We start from the raw sequence: 18,517 nt of genomic DNA on the forward strand, positions 1-18,517 counted from the left end.
GCCAGGCTGGTCTACACAGGGTGTTCCAGGTTAGCCAGGGCTCAAGCCGAACCGAACTGAACCGAACCGAACTGAACCAAATAAAAAACGCAACAACAAGTTGGGTGTGGGGCACTTTAATCCCAGCACACATGAGGCAGAGGCTGGATCTCTGTGAGTTCCAGGCCAGCGTGGGCTACATATGGAGTTCCAGGTCAGCCAGGGCTACACCGGAGACCCTGTCTCAACACCTGGAAAAACAACAAACAAAAGAAAGCGAGGGCAACAGCCAGTGAGTTCTGTGTACTTAGGGCCGGAAAGTATGTGGCCTTGACTTTAGTATTTCAGTCTTCCTTCTTCATTTTTAAATGGTCTTCCTCAGAATTGAATTTCCAAGACAAAATTCTTTAAGAAAAATAAATAGCCCAGCTCATATAGCTTACTTAGCTTTCAACTTCAAATCTTTTTTTTTTTTTTTTTTTTTGGTTCTCAACTTCAAATCTTAAGGTCCGCTTCATCTTTAAATCTTGTAAATTACGGGGTTGGGGATTTAGCTCAGTGGTAGAGCGCTTGCCTAGGAAGCGCAAGGCCCTGGGTTTGGTTCCCAGCTCCGGGGGGGGGGGGGGGGGGGGAGGGGGGAAATCTTGTAAATTACATCCTTTGAGAGTTGTAATGGCACAAGATCATATACCCAGCTGCCGTGAAGACAGGTGAGGGGAAGTAACTTTCTCTGAAGAGCACGGATAGTGGGGGGGGGGGGGCTGTCCTGTCTTCTGGTAGTCACCCAGCCCATACAGGTTACAAGTTCCCTAAGTCTGCCTCACTCTGAGGACAGGAAGATCAGCTATCTCTGAGCAGAGGTCTGGGGGTGTAGGGAGGGGAGGGTTGTAATGGGCTGTGCCTCCCTGCCTCTGCTGACCCAGCACCCTGGATGGGTTTCCCGAGAACCACACTCCTAAGTGAAAACAGGCGAGTCCAGGTGCAGCTCAGAGCTACCCCAGCTGACGGATTGGGGGGAGCTGGGAGGGGGGCCTGGGTTGAGCTTCCAGTGCTCCAAACTCAAAGAACTGTCGGTCCTATTAACACAGCCTTAAAGTGATAACAGCAATGAAATGGGGAACAGATCAGGGCCAATCAGGGGTCAAGGAAGAAGTGGGGTTGGTGAGGAGTGGCTGTGCAAGGGAGGGGCAGGGAGAGGTCTGTGGGGTGGCACTTACGCCCAATAGTGACCTGGACATCCTTATCAAGGTTGTTACACCGAACTGCAGTGCTATGGGTAGCAGATAATCAGTATAAAGGCACCCAGGACCCCACTGTATTATTTTATACGCTTGCTTATGAATCTGCGAGCATCAAGAATGAAGAGTGCAAGGCCTCCAGGATCACAAGCGATAAGAGACCCACTTCCTCCACACACGTGCTGTGGCAGAATCGTACACACACACACACACACACACACACTCACAGAGAGAGAGAGAGAGAGAGAGAGAGAGAGAGAGAGAGAGAGAGAGAGAGAGAGAGAGAGTCAGTGCGGGGACTGGAGAGAGAGTTCAGCGGTTAAGAGTGCTGGCTGCTCTTCCAGAGGACCCAGGCAGTTCACAACTATCTGTAACCACAGTTCCGGGGTACCTGACACCTTCACACAGACATACATGGAAGCAGAACACCAATGTAAATAAAACTTAAATTAAAAAACTCTGTGTGTGTGTGCGTGTGTGCATGTGAAAGTGCTTGTAGTTAATGTGAAATACTCTAGCTGGGTGTCACAAGTGCTAGCAGCTCTGGAGTAGGCTGGGAGTGCAGATGCCCTGGCTACACTTGAACCTTATCTTTATGGTCCCACCAAGGTGTGATAGGCTCATAGGTGGCACTAGTTGTTGTGCCTGTGTTCACGGACGTCTGAGACATGTCCTTGAACTATGTGTGAGATTGCAAACAGCCCAAAGGACCTTAGGTGTGACGATACACTCCTATAGTTCCAGCATTTAGGAGGGTGGGGACAGCAGGCTCAGAGTGCAGGCCGGTGTGGGCTGTGAGGTTAGATGAAGGATTCATAAATCTTATCTAAAACCAGGCTGAGTTTCAGTTCCAGTGGCTTCCCACTGGAGTCAGATAAACCCAAACTTTCTGTGGCTCAAATCACCTTCTTGAGAGTCTCAGCATGGCTCTGCCACACTCTTGCTCCCCTGCCAGGGTCTTTGCACTTGCTTTTGGTTCTGCCTGAACACTTTCCTTAGAGCTGGAGCCATCATCTAGGGCTATCTCCCCAAGAAGGCCTTCCTGGACCATCCCGTGTGATGCAGGCCCCTCCCCTAATGCATATCATCACACAAAGTTGATGTCTGTTGTCTGAACTTGTCGGGACTCTCGTCATTAGCTCTTGCAAAGTAGAAAGAATCTGAGTAGGAAAACCCAGGAACCAGCTACTTCATTCTTTTTCCAACTCTGGGAATCAAACCCACGGCCTTGTGGACTCTACTAGCCAGCTACATCCCCTGACCTAATTAATTCCTTAATTAGGGAAGAACTCGGCTCATTTGGTGGACAGAACCTCTTAGAGGTGCTCAGGGCTTGGGAGAGGCTTGCAGGAAGTGAGGGGCATCTGAGCCTCTCTACCTCTGACCTGTACCCAGTCTCCCAGCAGTGACTAGCAAGTCTCACTCTGACTCATTCTTCTCCAGCTCCCGAACCTCTGTTTCCTTGGAAACGCACTTTCTGTGTCTTTCCCTGGCAGTCAAGGCCTGTCTCAAATGGCCCCAGTCTGCTTCTCCAAGGCTTTCCCCTGCTTTGCTTCCAAACACTGCTCAAGCGTTCTAGTCAGACCGTGGTTCCACCGCACAGCTCTCTCAGGCCTTTTACCACTTAGAATCACACTGCCTAGCACCATAAACAATGGTTAGATGGTGTGTTTAGTCCATGGAAATCTGTGAGTCAGCAACCCAGCACAGGAGTAAACAAAGCTCGGGCCTCTCCCACACCGTTCTAGGAGGTAGGAGCAGAAGCAGTGAGAGACCAGGGCACCGAGCCCCAAGCAGGAAACGTGTCGTGCCCTGTATCTTAGGAAGGGACAATGACTTGGGCCTCGGAAACAGGCCTGTACATAATCTCTGAACAGGGGAGGTGGAGGCTGGGGCTCAAGATTCACTTTAGCCCCAGAGTGGTTATCCATGAACATGGGATACATTTCCCCTTAATTCAAGTTTTTTTTTTTTTTTTTTTTTTTCCGGAGCTGGGGACCGAACCCAGGGCCTTGCGGTTGCTAGGCAAGCGCTCTACCCACTGAGCCAAGTCCCCAACCCCCTAATTCATATCCCCTTCCATGAGCCCTGTAATGCCCTGTAATTCTCTAAGTCTGTCTTGTCCATTCGTAGGAATGCTTGTTGCTGTCTGGTTGGTTTTTTTGAGACAGGATCTCACTGTGTAGCTCTGGCCACCCGGGAACTCACTCTGTAGAGCAGGTTGGCCTTAAACTCACAGAAAGCCACCCGCCTCTGCCATCCAGGTGCTGAGATCAAAGGTGTGCGCCACCATGCCCACATGCGGTTTTTTACTAGAAATGCTTAGTGACCTTCTCCATTTCCGGGAGGTGGAAATGAACTCATTTTTTGAATTCTGAGTCCTATATTCATCTTTCTTTCGAATGCTGTTTTTGAATTGGCTACACAATCTGTTTAAAAATTTTAAAATCATATTGACTCATGTATTGCATGTTTGGATACATGCTGCAGTACACGCCGCGTGTGGGAGTCAGAGGACATTTTTCAGGAGTGGGTTCTCTCCTTCCAGCATTTGGGTGCCAGAGATCGAACTCGGGTTGTCAGTCTCGACGACAGTCACCTTTACACACGGAGCCATCTCACCAGCCAGCGAGGGCCATTTCTTTTCAACAAGTGGCTCACAAATACTCCCTTGAGTGTTGTCATGTTGGCTCTATTTATCAAAGCTAACAGCCCAAGAGGACAGCCTTGTCCCATGATGCAATGAACCAGAAGGGCACAAATGAGTGTATACAGTATTCCTGATCCCCATACACTAATCACAGAAACAACCTGACAAATCTAAATTTAGTCACAGTCCACAAGATTGCTATCCTTTGCTCCTTGAATATAAAACATTTAAGATTTTCAAATGAAGACAAGAAGATACAAGAACTAAACATAATGTGTGATCGCCAATCGGCATCTAAATCAGATTGAAAAACGGTGTAAGGACTGGTTGCTCTCACACCATCACGGCATATTAAATTTCCAGTAAGTAGTTATCCAGAAGAATGGTCCTGTCCTTGCAGTATATGATAGATGGGCATTACTTAGAGGTGAAAGGTCAGATCTGTGACTGTTTCCAAGCACACGTACAAATGCATGCACAAATGTGCAAGCACTTATCGCAAGGTGGCAAAGGTTAACTACTGGGAAGCCACATCCAAGATAACCAGGGCTGCATTCAATTGCACTTCCCAATTTTCTGTGTAGTTTACAGAGCTACACAATTACCTTTATTCCTAGGGCTACACTTTGGGTCTTAAAAGTCTGTGCTGTGTAGACGAGGACCCAGGGAAGTGTGACTGGGATGTGGTGGAGTCTTGAGGAGGAAGAGCCTAATACGTTGTCGTCTTCAGGTCCTGGGGAGCAGTGGTGGTGCATGCCTATAATTGTAGTATTCAGGAGACTGAGGCAGGAGGATTGCAAGTTTGAGCCTAGTATGGTCTACACAGGGAGATCCTATCTTAAGAGAGAAAGGGGTGCTGGGATTGTGGTATTTGCTTACTGGTGATGTGGTGAACAGAATTACTTGGCATGTGCTTCCCATGTAATTATTCACCTTCCCTAAGGCCCATATGTAACGGGGCCAGTTGATTATGGGCTGGAACCACTCGAACTTTTTTTTTTAAATGGTTGCCTCATTTTTCTTTTCTTCCTTCCTTTAGTTCCTTTCTTCTTTTCTTTTTAAGATTTATTATTTATTTATTTATTTATTTATTTTTGCATTGGTATTTTGCCTGCACGTATGTCTGCGTGACAGTGCCACATCCCCTGGAACTGCAGTTATAGACAGCTGTGAACTGCCTTGTTGGTGCTGGGAATTGAACTCAGGACCTCTGGAAGAGCAGCCAGTGTTCTTAACCACTGAGCCTTTCTCCAGCTTTGCAGGACTTTGTGGCTGTATCTAGGCCTGATGTTCTAATGTGTATTTATATATGTGAAACGCAGCAAACATGTTCCAAAGTGCATGGATTGAAATGTACAGCCTCACGAATGCTCGGGCAGTAAATCATCGGATCAGCGGGACAGTCCTCCCAGGTCCAGAAGCCATCACTAGTGGCCAAACCACTGAGGTGTCTGACTTCACAGCCACACCCACTTAACTATTCAAATCCTGCCGTATGATTGTTTCTAACTTCAGGGGATGGGATGATAGAATCTGTACTTTGTTATCTCAACATGAGGTCGGGCTGTCTGTAGCCATGTGCTGTGCATGTGAAGTACCGTGGACAGGAACTTATCTACTGATAGACGGGGTTTTCCAGATTGGTAAAGAAATAATGCCCCTAAACTCGTTCACTTGCTTGCTCTTTTTTTTTTTTTTTTTTTTTTTTTTTTGGACAGGGCCTCATGTAGCCTAGGCTGGCCTCAAGCTTGTGGTAATCCTCCTGCTACAGCCTCCCAGGTGCTAGAATTACAGTCAGAACTAAGCTGTCTGGTGCCTGGCTTCAGGAAGTGAATTTTGGTTTTATTTCCTTTTTTTTTTTTTAAATTAAAAAAGGTCTCACGTAGCCCAGGCTGGCCCCAATCTCCTTATATAGTCAAGGATGGATCTTCCAGACCTTCTTGTTACTGGATTACAGGTGTGTACAACCATGCAGAGTTTATACCGCACTGGGAGCAAAGCTCAGGCAGGGCCTCATGTCCAACAGAGCCGAATCCCCAACTGCAAGAGCGGCGTTCTTCACTAGGTAAGCACCCTCAGCTGGGTGTGGTGGCTCACACTGGAACCCCAGAACTCTGGAGGCACAGGCAGGCTGACTGCTGTGAATCTGAGGCCAATTGAGGCTGCAGAGTAAGACCCTGTCTTGAAATGTGGGGAGGGGTAGTGCTTGAGAGATGGCTCAGTGGTTAAAAGCCTAGACTCTTGTAGAGGACCCGAGAGCTTAGCCTGCAGCTAACAACTACAACTTGCCCTCCAGAGGAACCATTGCCTCTGGTGTCCACGTGCACAGACACACATACACAGCATACACACATTTTTTTAAAAAAGAGAATATGTCTTTTTGATTTCACAGTTTACCACCTCTTTCCATGATTTCTGTGAGGGAAGTGTTTTAACGCTCCGTTTGTTAACCGTCCCAGGATCGCGCAGGCTGTGGATCCCTACTTGAGTCAGTAATACAGGAGTCTGCCCGTTTCATCCATGCTTCATGTCGGCAACCACTCGCTCCAGTGGCTCCTCTGGCTCTCACAGCTCTGCTGCAGGCTGAGCTGCCTCTGCTGCCTTAGGACCGCCTCTTACTGTCAGTCAGTCTTTCCAGAGGCCACTCAGTTTATCTTTCAATTTGTTTCCAGTTTATCTTTCAATTTGTTTCCATTTAAAAACATTTTCTAATGCATTTTTGAATTATTTTTCCTTGGTTTCTGCCTTTTTAAAAAACTTGCATGTGCACATATGCACGAGAGCAGGTGTTTTTTGTGTGTGTGTGTGTGTGTGTGTGTGTGTGTGTGTGTGTGTGTGTGTGTGTAGCTACCTGTGGAGGCTGGTTATAGGCACTGTGAGTTGCCAGAAGTGGATGTTGAGAATCAAACTTGAGTCCTCTGGAATTGCATCATGGGTTCTTGGCTGCTGAGCCATCTCCAGCCCTGATTCCTGCCTTTTATCACCTTTTCCCCCTTGAGTTTTCTCTAGGCTTGCTCTATTTGCTTACCCACTAAGTTCTTAGGTTGGATGTTTCCTCACTAACGTCAGCCTTCTTCTCTTTTAACGTAAGCATCGGTACTGTGACTCCCTGTCTGGATTACACCCCCGAGTGCCAGGTGTTTTTGCGTACATCTGATGGCCACTCAGTTCCACGTGTTTTGAACTTGCATTTCATAGGGGTTGGGGGTAGAGTGGCTGAGCACTTACCCAGCATATACAAGGTTTGATCTAGCTATTTAAAAGAAAAGAAAAGGAAAGAAATTGGGGCTGGAGAGAGCCCAGCAGGTAAAGCACTACCTATATGTATTAATCAGCATTCTCTAGAGGAACAGGACTGACTGAATTACACACACACACACACACACACACACACACACACACACACACACACACACACACGCACGAAGTACTTTTCAGGCTGTGGTCCAGCTGGTCAGGAGATCCTTTAGGGCATCTCTCGGTGCTACCATGTCCTGTGATTAAAGTTAATGGGAAACTACAACAACACAATCCAGGCAGGATGACGAAGGGCCTAGATGCTTCAGGCTGTGCAAGATTAACAACGTGAATTTAATTCCCAGAAGCCACTTAAAAAGCTAGATGCCGGAGGCTCAGCGGTTAAGAGCACCCGACAACTCTTCCAGAGGTCCTGAGTTCAATTCCCAGCAACCACATGGTAGCTCACAACCATCTGTAATGGGACCCAATTCCCTCTTCTGGTGTGTCTGAAGACAGCTACAGTGTACTTGTATATAATAAATAAATAAATCTTAAAAAAAAAAGCTAGATGTCCTGGGTATGATGGCCCATCCCTTTAATCCCAGCACTAGAGAAGGACAGGCAGGTGATTACGGCTAACCTGGTCTACATAGTAGGTACCAGTCAAGCCACGGCTACCTTGGCTGTAACTTCATGAGACCCTGTCTACAAAAACTAGATAAACAAAACCAAACAAACAAGCAACCCCACCTAAACAAACAAACTGCTGGATGTGGCAATGCTCAGCTATGACCCAGCACCTGCATCCTAGGAAATCAGAGAAGGAGACAGAGAATCACCAGGCGTTGGATGACTGGCTGGCCTGGAGTAAGCTGCACAGTGCTAGAAACAATAATGAAGACCCTGCCTCGCCTCATGAGGCCCGGGGTGGGAACTGACTCCTGGAAGTCGCCCTTGGATTTCTACATTTGCATTGTGGCATGCAAGTGCCTCCCTTAACTCCCACACGGAGGAACATATACACCACAAATAAACAAACAACAATAACAAAATAAGCAAACCTTCATTTTGGGTCCCCCTTTGACTCACAAATTATTTAGAAGTGTGGCACACAACCGTAACTCACGGTGAGGAGGTGAACTTAGGAGGATGAGGTCAAGGCCAGCTTGGCTACATGGGAAGTTCCAGAGCTGGACTACAGGAGATGCTGTCACAAGCAAACAAGCAAGCAAACGGTCCACACCAGTGGGCACACGGGGCCTCAGTTAGCTGGTCTGCTGTTACTGGCTTCTATACCTGAGGTACTGTGATGAGGGAGCTGTCTCTGAGCTCATCTCCCTCCAGGCTTTGACTGCACAGGTCCGTCAGTGCTCCAGGGCTGCTTCTTGCCTTTCCTCAGACTCTGGATCGCCAGTCTTTGTGACTTCCCAGGGTCCTTATCTAAGTCTGTGGGCTCCTTTCCTGTGGCCAGGCTCCCCGAACACCTCTCGTGACATGAGTAGAAACACAGCCTGGGATCACCTCTCTCCCAGGCCTCTTCATGAGTTCTGCTGAAGGCAAGCTCAGCTCTTGGATCCCACAAAGATCCCCTTTAGGGTAGATCTATATGAAGATGTCACTCCATGGATCCAAACACTGGGCAATGGCGATAGTTCCTGGGGCAAGCATGCTCTCACTGCTGGCTCTAGGGATAAGCATTCTCCTTTCTGCCTACTGCTTTCGAGCCTCCCACTCTCACCTCCTGACAAGGGGAGGTGGCTTCCGCAGTCTCCCCAATTTCAGTTGAGCCCAGCTAATTGTTCTAACAAGCATATTTCATTCAAGAGAGAAAAAATTGGAGCGAGCACTATTCTTGCGTGGATAAGAGACGGTCCTCTAAGTGGGCCAGCTGCTGAGAGCCCAAGAAGGAGACCAAGGGTCTAAGAACTGGCTGATGCAAGCTCACACAACTAGGAAAGCAGGCCAGTCTAGATCTTCAGTCATATCTGCACTGGGGACCTGGGCTTCCCACCTTGTCCATCTGTCCTGTAGACCTCTAGAGGCTGGGTCCTTACCTGGTGCAAGGGGATGACAAGGAAGGCGCCCCCACCGGCACATTCAGTGACCACAGCGATGAAGTGGGGGTTCACAGCACAGAAGTGGTTGTCGTGGACGCTGCGTGTGATGGGCACAGAGTCGTAGCAATTCTCCTTGCTGGCGGGCTTGCCGTAGACGTGTCGGAACTTGGAGCTGCGGTACTGGGGGTGCCATGACATCTGCAGGGGATGAAGGGACCGATAGTATAAGGCCCACCACCTCATCATGGAGCACAGTAGAGAGTACTTAACAGGCACAGCCTGGGCAGTGGTCTGGTTTCACTGCTGATTCTTTTTGAGGCAAGATCTTAGACCAGGCTAGCCTGGAACTCACTGTATAGCCTAGGATGGCCTTGAACTCATGATTGTTTTGCCTTAACCTCTTGAGTGCTAGGATTAGAAGCTGTGCAACCAAGCCTGGTGTTAGTGGCCAATTCTACAAAGGTCCACCCTGAGGGGAGAGAGGCTATCACAGTGGTTATAGAGACTATTGGTCATTACTATTCATTCATTTCCTGATCCATTAGAGCCTTTCTGTTTTTTTCAAATATGAACCCCCAAAACAGAGGGACCACAGAATATTTGCTACAGCCCCCACCCCAACTTTCCTGCCCAACCAAGCTCTCCTGCCAACCAAGTGAGAACCAGTGTTGTTCTCTAAGGCTAGCCAGTCTGGCCTCCAGTTCTAACTTTGTCTCACTGTGACTTAACTCTGATGACTTAACCCTCGGAGTCTCTGTGTTCTTGTCTGTAAAATGGGACAACACAAGTCTGCCTCATAGACTTGTGTCTCCCCTCTGGAAAGGGAGCTGTTGGCCCCCACGAATGAAACCACCCAGTCCAGAGCAATGTGACCGAGACCGTCAATACCCATCTGCCCCACCCCAGGCTTTATTTCTATTGCCAAGGTTTGTCCAGACCTTTGAAATGGGGGAGAGGTCACAGAAGTGAGGGAGGATGGCATCTAGTAAGGTCAGGGCATGAGAGTGTCTGTATGGTGTGACCATGTGTGCCATGAGCCTGGCATTCATCCATCACAGAGCTCTGGGGTGCTGGCGTTGCCCCAGGTGTGTCTGGTGCCTTCTGCTCAGGGACCCGTTTGCACAAGGCTTTGGTGACTCAGCAACTCGGAGCAATGGTTTCACTTCCCCTGCCAGCAAGCTTTTGTCTGCCCTGCAGGCAGGGCCTACACCCCTCCACAGCAGCCTTCCCACTTCGTCCGTCCGTCTGTCTGTAGTCCTGTGGCTTTATGCCATGGCATTAGGCTGGGGGCTGGGAACCGCCACCCTGAGAAGGCTTTAGTTGGCTCTAGGCTTAAACTCCTGGGAGTCATTTCTCTTAAGTCTGGCTGTGGACTGGCTGGAGACTGTCTCATCCCCTACAACCCTCCTGAGGTGGGGGCGTACTAACCATATCTGAGGATGGGAAATGGAGGTGCAGGGGAAGCTACGTGATAGAAATGGTACTGACATGAGCAGCAAATTGAGAATTCAAAGCTTAGCTACCTTCTTCCTGTGGGGCGAGTGTGCATGTGCACGTGCGTGCGTGCGTGTGTGTGTGTAAGGGTACTGTTGTGGGGTAAGCAACAGATTTTCCTGCCTGCTCTCCATGGCCCTCTTCTTCACCCAGCCCAGCAAGTAGCTGATGTGGAACCCAAGTTGGGAGGGGCGTGTTCCCTGGTGCCACTGAGGGTGGCTTCACGGTGAGTAGGACATTACCTGATTTGGTTTGAGCAGAGGTGGGCTGGGCCGGAGTTTGCTGTTGCCATTCCACATCTGCTAGCTCAAGTTTTTCTTTTGTTTCTTCCTCTTAAAATCTGACCTTGTGGGCACAGAGGCCGCTCCCTGTAAGTGCTTTGTGGGAGGGTCTGAAGCACCACCTTCTAACATAGCCTGGTTGATAGAGGGAGATTAGAAGGGCAAGATAGGTGTGGGACAGCTGCTCATAATCCTAGCGTGAGGGCCAAGAGTTTAAAGTCAGCTCCAGCTACACAGTGAATTCAAAGGCCAGCCTGAGGTACACAGCAAATTCAAAGACTAGCCTGGGCTACTCAGCAAGAACCTGTCACACAGAACCAAACCAAACCGAACCGAACCGAACCAAACCAAATCACACCACTTTATTTGAATGTGATCTTCAAAGACCAAGAATTAGTGCAATAAAACCTGATTAGAGGTGCACCCCACATGGAGCCAAAAATCCTTTGCTCTTACCCACACAGAGTGCATCATGGCCCTGACCATGTATGCTCCAACCCTGATGAGAAATCTCCCCAGTGGGATCAGAGGACAACTTTTGGTAATTGATTCTCTCTTTCCAGCTTGTTGAGGTAGGTGTTAATCTACCATGATGCCATAGTGGCCATCTGCAGGCCACAGTGGCTCTCAAGCTTCCAGCTGACTCTCCTGCCTCTGCTTCCCATCTCACTGTAGAAGTCTTGGCATCATGGGTGTGCGAGCTGCGGCATCTGGCTTTTCACAAGGGTTCCAGGCATTGAACCCAGGCCACCAAGCTTGCAAGGGAAGCTATTTTACCTGCTAAGCCATCTTGCCAAGTCTCTTTTTTAATACACCCAGAATCCCTAGTGAAGGCCCAATCCATACCGGATGGGGTGGGACAGCTAGCCTGTGGAGCCAATCAGAAAGCCTTAGAAGTCGACCCCTCCCCCCAGGTCAAGGCTATGTACTAATTCCTCTGCTTCCCCCTTCCTCAGCCCCCCTCCCCCAAGTTCTTTCTCATGGTGTCTTTCCTTCTTACAAGGAAGAAGGAAGAAACCACAGGTCCTGGCTCCTGGTAAACGTCGTTTTCTCAATACAGAGTCTCTCAATCTGAGGCCAAGCCCTAACTGAAACCACAACTTCTTGGCACAAGACATTTTCAAATTCTGTCTTCTCTAGGCCAGCAATGAGCTCAAGTGTCACAGGGACTCAGGCAATTAGGACATCAGTTTCTGCCCCCCTATCTCAAAGGAACAAGAGGCCTGGTTTCTCCTCTACCAGTCTGCCAGGGACCATGGACAAGGAGGAGTTCTTGTGCTATAGCTATGGAACCAAGGTAGAAGGATTTCAGGTTCAAGACCAGCCTGAAAAATGTAGTAAGCATCTGCCTCAAAATAAAAACACGAGAAAAAGGTTGGGTGTGGTAGCCTGACATCTGGATTCCAACACTGGGGAGGCTCAGGTACGACTGCCACAATTTGAGGCTAGCCTGGACTACACAGTAAGAGTCCCCTCTCAGGAAACAAACAGAATGACAAGAAGGGTTTGGGAGGACAGCTTAGTGGCAGGATACTTACCTATCATGCGCAAGTCCCTAGGTGTAATGTCTAGGACTGCAAGAAAAATGAAAGCAAACCTAAAACCCCAAACCTGAGGACATTCCAGACACACAGGGACAAGTTCGTCGCTCTACCACAGGCTATGGGTAAGGCCCTGAGAGTTCTGATTTTGACGACTCGTCTGTGAAAGAGAAAGCTATGGAAACGAGCGAGTCCAGCATCCTAAACCAGAGACTAGAACATTCTAAAGCACAAAGTTCCAGAAGGTCTGTAAAGAGGTGACTATGATTTCATTCAATCACCAGTCCCTACCCAAGGGCTGGCTCAGGGCTTACTTAGTACCCAGGGCTGGAGGGCAAGGAATGAATGTCTGGGTCACTACTCTCATGTTACTGTTCTCTGAGGTCGTCCATTTTCTGGAAGTGCCAAGTCTGAGAGGAGACGTGGAATGGTGAACCCGAGGGCTGATAATAGGGTCGGCATGGCTGGAGACTCAGAACACTGGGATCGACTGAATTCTACCACTGGCTGGACATAACGGTTCAAGCCTCTCTAATTCTAGCACTTGAAAGGCTGAGGTGACAGGTACACAAGTTCAAGACCTGCCTGAGCCACAGAATTGCCTTCCCTCCGAAAAAGTAAACAAAACAAAACAAGGAAACAAATCCAGCGCACCCTCAGGTCCCCAGGAGATTCCTGTGTGTATTTAGTATAAAGATAAGAGAGACTTACAGGGACTGGGGACACAGCAGCTCATGGTAGTCTCCAAAGAGTGACATCACCAGAGAGCTTGCCAAAACCCTATGTTCTTGGGCCCTGCCCCACCCTACCCAGACAGAATCTGGCACCCCAGAATGCAGGGCAGAACCTGTTGTATCTTAATTAGTCTTCCCCACGGGCTCATGCTCTGTAATCAAGTCTGAGGCTTAAAGATATAATGGAGCCCTGAAAACACGGGTCAATCTTAGCAGCACAAGAGCTAAAAAAGCAACCATTTTGTGTCCCGTTCCTTACAAAGAGACCTTGACAAAACCCGAACCCAGTGCCAAGCAAGACAGGGCTTCTCTGTACACTGTCACACCAAGCCGGGTGAAAGTGTTCACCAGGAGGCAGTTGGCAATCTCCAGAACACAGGAAATCCTGTGGGTTGAAATTTCAAGCAACTCAAAATGACTCAAAGAGCTACACTGAAGGACCGAAACTATAAAATGCTTTGAAAAACAAAAGACCAAACTCAAGGTACTAGATTTGGTGGTGACCAAAAGCAGTCAACAAGAGAAAAGTCAAACTGGACTCAGGGGGCTTAAAGGACATGTAAAACACTCATGTATCAGGACATTATCGGTCGGGTAAGGGCAACAGGGACGATGGAGAGAGATCTAGGACGAGGACTTGGAAAGGGATTGACAGAACAAACAGAATCCCTCAAACCCAATGACAAAGAGGACAGAGTCCACCTGGCTTGGTGGCAAACACCTGTAATTCCAGCACTCAGGAGGCTAAAGCAGGGGGATTGCTGTGAGTCGAGGCTAGCCTGGGCTACAGAGTGAGACCCCCAATAGAGCAAAACAAAAATGTGAAAAAAACTGCCCGGTTCTTTCAACAGGTGATAAGGCCAACGGAACCGGTCCAGACTGGAAGAGGCTCCACGGGTGGCGTGCCACATGGAGTGGCAAACCAAAATCCTGATCCACAGCATCCTGCCACAGAAACCCAGTCTGAAGCAGCTGAACAACTGGATTGACAGTATTAAGTGATGTCACTAGCTGTCTTCAGGGGCGATGGCAACACCGTGGCTGTCAGCCTGATCTCAGAGACGTATGCAAAAGAGTCACCACTTAAATAACACAGCACCGGGGGCTGACTCTGAAACAGGACAGGGGACTGGAGAAGTGGCTTGCTTAGCACGTGCAAAGCTCCGGGTCCCATCCTCGGCACCACATAAAACCTGGTGTGTGCTACAACAATATTCCCAGTGTTCAGCAGGTAAAGGCAGGAGGATTGGGAGTTCAAGGGCAACCTTGGCTAAATCCATAGTTGGAGGCCAGCCTGGGGTATTTGAGACTCTGTCTCAAAAATAAAATAATAATAATAATAATAATAATAATAATAATAATAATAATAATAATAATAATAAAAGAAATAAAGGCTCCAGGCTCAACCCCCAGCATCCCCACAAATTATAATCAAGTAACCCAGTAGGAGGTGGGTGGCAGACTGCAAGATTTTCATCCAGACTCTAAGGGCTCTGCCCAACAGAAGCCTTTAGAAAAGTATTCTCAACCCGTGAGTCGTGACCCATTTGGGGAGCCCAAACGCCTTTCCACAGGGGTCACCTAAGACTATCAAAACAGATAGGTACGTTACAGTTCATAACAGCAAAATTACAGCTATGAAATAGCGACAAGAGTAATTAATGGTTAGGGGTTCACCGCAGCATGAAGTCGCAGCACCAGGAAGGTTGAGGACCATTGGATCTCAAACCGTACAACTTCTACACTAGCGTGAAAACTCACCACATTAAATAAAACCCCAAACTCAACTGGGCAGACACAGCAGCCACACCTTCCAGTGCTCAGTGGCCACACCTGTCTCTGAATGGAGTGATCACAGGATGTCACCACCGTGCTATCTAATGGCACTGTTCTCCCACCTCCTAGCAGCTTACACACACGTCTCCTTCCCCCATTGGTAACATCAGAGCTGACAACACCCTGCGATAAGAACCGCTTACCCTTGTGTCACGTGTTGGGGGTGTTCCAGGTATACACACGGCCCTACAGCAGCCATGGTAATGAGATCTCCTCACTTTACAGATGAGGAAATCAAGACACCGAGAGGGTAAGGCTCTCCCGCCTGGCATCACGCAGCTAGTTAGGGACTGGGCTGGAATGAGAGGCTGAGCCACTCAGAAACAGATCCAACACTTTCGTAGGGCTGGCCTGAGATTCACACATAAATCACCTCGAAGGGAAAACTGACGCACACCCAGCGCTCATCTAACAAACCTTAGTTGAGACCGCAGCATTTGGGCTATAGGCCAGTCACCTGGCTTAGCTCAGGAAAGGTTTGTGTCCAGCTCTGAGCATTTAAATCTGAGAAGAATATTCAGACTGGAAAGGGGCCTCTATGCACGAGCCGCTTGAGGGTCTGACCCTTGGCACCCCACAAAAGTATGGACACACAGACGCACATATGTTCGATGCTAAGGAACAAGCCCCACTGGTCAGGAAGAGTTCAAAGATGGAGGCTGAACCAGCTTCCACCTGTGCCCTGAGGGCTTCGGGGAGATGCTGGGTTAGGGAAGCTCTCGGCTTGTCTATCAGCACAGCCTAGGGCGGATTCTGGGATCCCTCCATGGCATCGTGCATCCTAGTACAGGCAGGGGTATCCTGCAGCCAGCAAATGCACACAGAACCCAGCCCAGTTCTCAGGTCCGTCCGCTGCCTCCCCCCCTCCCCCATCCTTCTGGTCTGGCACAGATGCCTGCCACAGGCCCATAGGAAACACAGATTGAGCTGGCGGCAGCCAAGAGAGAGCCTTTCTTCTTGATGAGATTAGGCTCATCAGGAGAGAGAGCCTCCCCCTCCCCCTCCCAACAGCCCAGAGCTGGGGTTAGCTGGCAGGGCAGCTCCAGAGATGACCAAGGCATTCCACAAGCTGAGTCCTTCTGTTCACGCCCCGAAGCTCCAGTTGCTGTGTTCTCGGGGAGGGGTCTGTTCTCTCACATGTGAGTTCCCATAAACCTCACCATGAATCCCCCCTATTCCTCAAAGGCTTCTGCTGGACTCGGGTGGTGGGTCCCATGCACCCCCACTCTCGTGCTGTCTTCCCTGTACCCCTGAGCACTATGCCTTTTGGATACCCAATCTTGGAACATACCTCTTCTCCCTGAACGGTCTAGAGTAAAGATATAAGGGCCAGGTCTTTGGCTGGCGCTCTCTGGGCTCCGAGGATGCCCCTGCCTCTTTTCCTCTGTTGCTCCAAGTTCCAGCATAACACCCCCACTCCAGATCACCCCATTATATGAAAAACTCATCTTCATACTGGGGGTGGGGTAGCCAAAGCAGGGAGAGAGGTGCCAGGTTTAAGACTGTACCCTTTTAATGGGCCTACACTTAGCATCTCCCTGCTCTGTTCTGTCCCCCTACATTTTTTTTTTTTTTGGACAGGGTTTCAATATGTAGCCCTGGTTAGCCTGAAACTTACTATTTAGACAGGCTGGCCTTGAATTCACAGAGATCTTTTGCCTCTGCCTTCTCAGTGGGAAGTGACATTATGTCCTGCTTAGCATGTGCTTCTTAACAGGTTGTTCTAAACAAATCCTGGTAGCAATCTCAGCTACTTGCCAGGAGGATCAAAAGTTCAAGGCCTTAGGTTGAAGAGATGGTTCAGGGGTTAAAATGTGTGCTCTCTCCCACTGGACCTGAGTTCGACTCACAGTACTCACTTTGGTGGCTTATAGCAGTCTGTAACTCTAGCTCCAAGAGATCAGGCCTCTGTGCATCTCTGTTTCTGTCTCTCTGTCTCTGTCTCTGTCTCTCTCTCACACACACATTGCTTTGGAACATCTCTGTCGCTGTCTCTCTGTCTCTCTGTCTCTCTCTCTCTCACACACACACACACATTGCTTAGGAACATCTCTGTCTCTGCCTCTCTGTCTGTCTCTGTCTCTCTGTCTCTGTCTCTGTCTCTGTCTTTGTCTCTCTCTCTCTCTCTCTCTCTCTCACACACACACACACACACACACACACACACACACACACACACATCGCTTAGGACAACCAACAGTCCTATCAAGCTAGAACACCTATGAACCACTTCAACGACCACCCTGTGCAGTAGTGGCACCAATACCTTGGCTGTAACCAATGGTTCTCTAATTGGACTTACCCAGTTAAAAAAAGGGAAGCCATGCCTGGTACTGGAGACCTAGCTATCTACTCAGTGCCAATGAAACCACAGTTATTACATAAATCCATGGTTACATAGAAACCATTGTTATTACATAGATAAAGTAACATTATATTGCTGTGGGAGGCAAATCTACAACCACTAATTTACTAAACCAGTGTAATCTCTCTAATGACAACTTTAACATTTGTCTTTATACCCATAGATAAGCGTATTCTCCATTCCTTATCAAGGAAACGTCTCTGTTTGATAGACTGAGAACACCACGTAAAACCACAGCCAATCAAAACGCAAAGTTGTGGAGCCCTGTCTCTATGGATACATCTCCCAAATACCTCTGTGCTTAAGGCTCAGGGAACACTGTGGAAGAGGGGGCGGAAAGACTCCGTGAGACAAAGGACCAGGGACTTTCCTCTCAGATTACATCTCTTAGCAACAGAAGAAGCCACACCCATGAACTCTGCAACATGGTTGCTCGAGCCTGAGCTAGACAAAGACGACACTGACGAGTGTTCTAAACCCAACGGAGGAAGAGCCCAGGAGACCTCGATGCTACACAAAGCAACCTAGGAGAGCTGGCAGTGGAGGAGTGGCTCTCCCCAGGGAAGGGCACACTGGATGTGCCAAATGGCCCACCTGAAAGCATACATAAAGTAACATTATATGGACTCAACATATATGTATATGTGTATGTACAAAAACACATACGCATGAAATAACAACTAGTGACAAAAGAGCCATGATTAAAAGGAGAGTGGAGGGGTTGGGGATTTAGCTCAGTGGTAGAGCGCTTGCCTAGCAAGTGCAAGGCCCTAGGTTCAGTCCCCAGCTCCGAAAAAAAAAATAAAAAAAAAAAGGAGAGTGGAGATGGGTATGTGGGAGGGTTCGGAGGGGGAAAGAGAAGGGGGAAACATAGTAATTAAATTACAATCTCAATTTTTTTGAAAAATAAAACTGAACACAACAAATATATATATATATATATATATGTACACACACACACACACACACACACACACAAACACATATGTTTTTGAGATGGGGTTTCTCTGTATAGTTCTGGCTATCCTGGAACTCACTCTATAGACCAGGCTGGCTTCAAGCTCAGAGATCTGCCTCTGCCTCCTGAGTACTGTGATTAAAG

The 18,517-nt window shown here is 48.5% G+C and overlaps 1 protein-coding gene and 1 long non-coding RNA gene across 5 annotated transcripts in view; one reads left to right on the top strand and one right to left on the bottom strand.

Annotated features, from left to right (window-relative positions):
* The window catches only part of Coro2a (coronin 2A), a 56,051-nt gene that overhangs the window by 20,678 nt on the left and 16,856 nt on the right, over window positions 1-18,517 (bottom strand). The window contains exons 1-3 of one of the 4 annotated variants that reach the window (XM_087548941.1): window positions 12,478-12,700; window positions 10,901-11,003; window positions 9,162-9,362 (exon numbers count right to left, since the gene is read on the bottom strand). In XM_087548941.1, the coding sequence (XP_087405067.1) occupies window positions 9,162-9,362; window positions 10,901-10,957 (258 nt within the window). In that variant the 5' untranslated portion in view covers window positions 10,958-11,003; window positions 12,478-12,700. 4 annotated transcript variants of the gene reach the window in all.
* On the top strand, window positions 12,740-18,042 carry LOC108350963 (uncharacterized). The gene is made up of 3 exons (XR_015620863.1): window positions 12,740-13,698; window positions 14,066-14,445; window positions 17,579-18,042. It is a non-coding gene; the product is annotated as an uncharacterized LOC108350963 (long non-coding RNA).

The sequence above is a fragment of the Rattus norvegicus genome, chromosome 5 (genome assembly GCF_021556685.1).
Source record: "Rattus norvegicus strain SHRSP/BbbUtx chromosome 5, alternate assembly SHRSP_T2T, whole genome shotgun sequence".
Taxonomy (NCBI): Eukaryota; Metazoa; Chordata; class Mammalia; order Rodentia; family Muridae; genus Rattus; species Rattus norvegicus.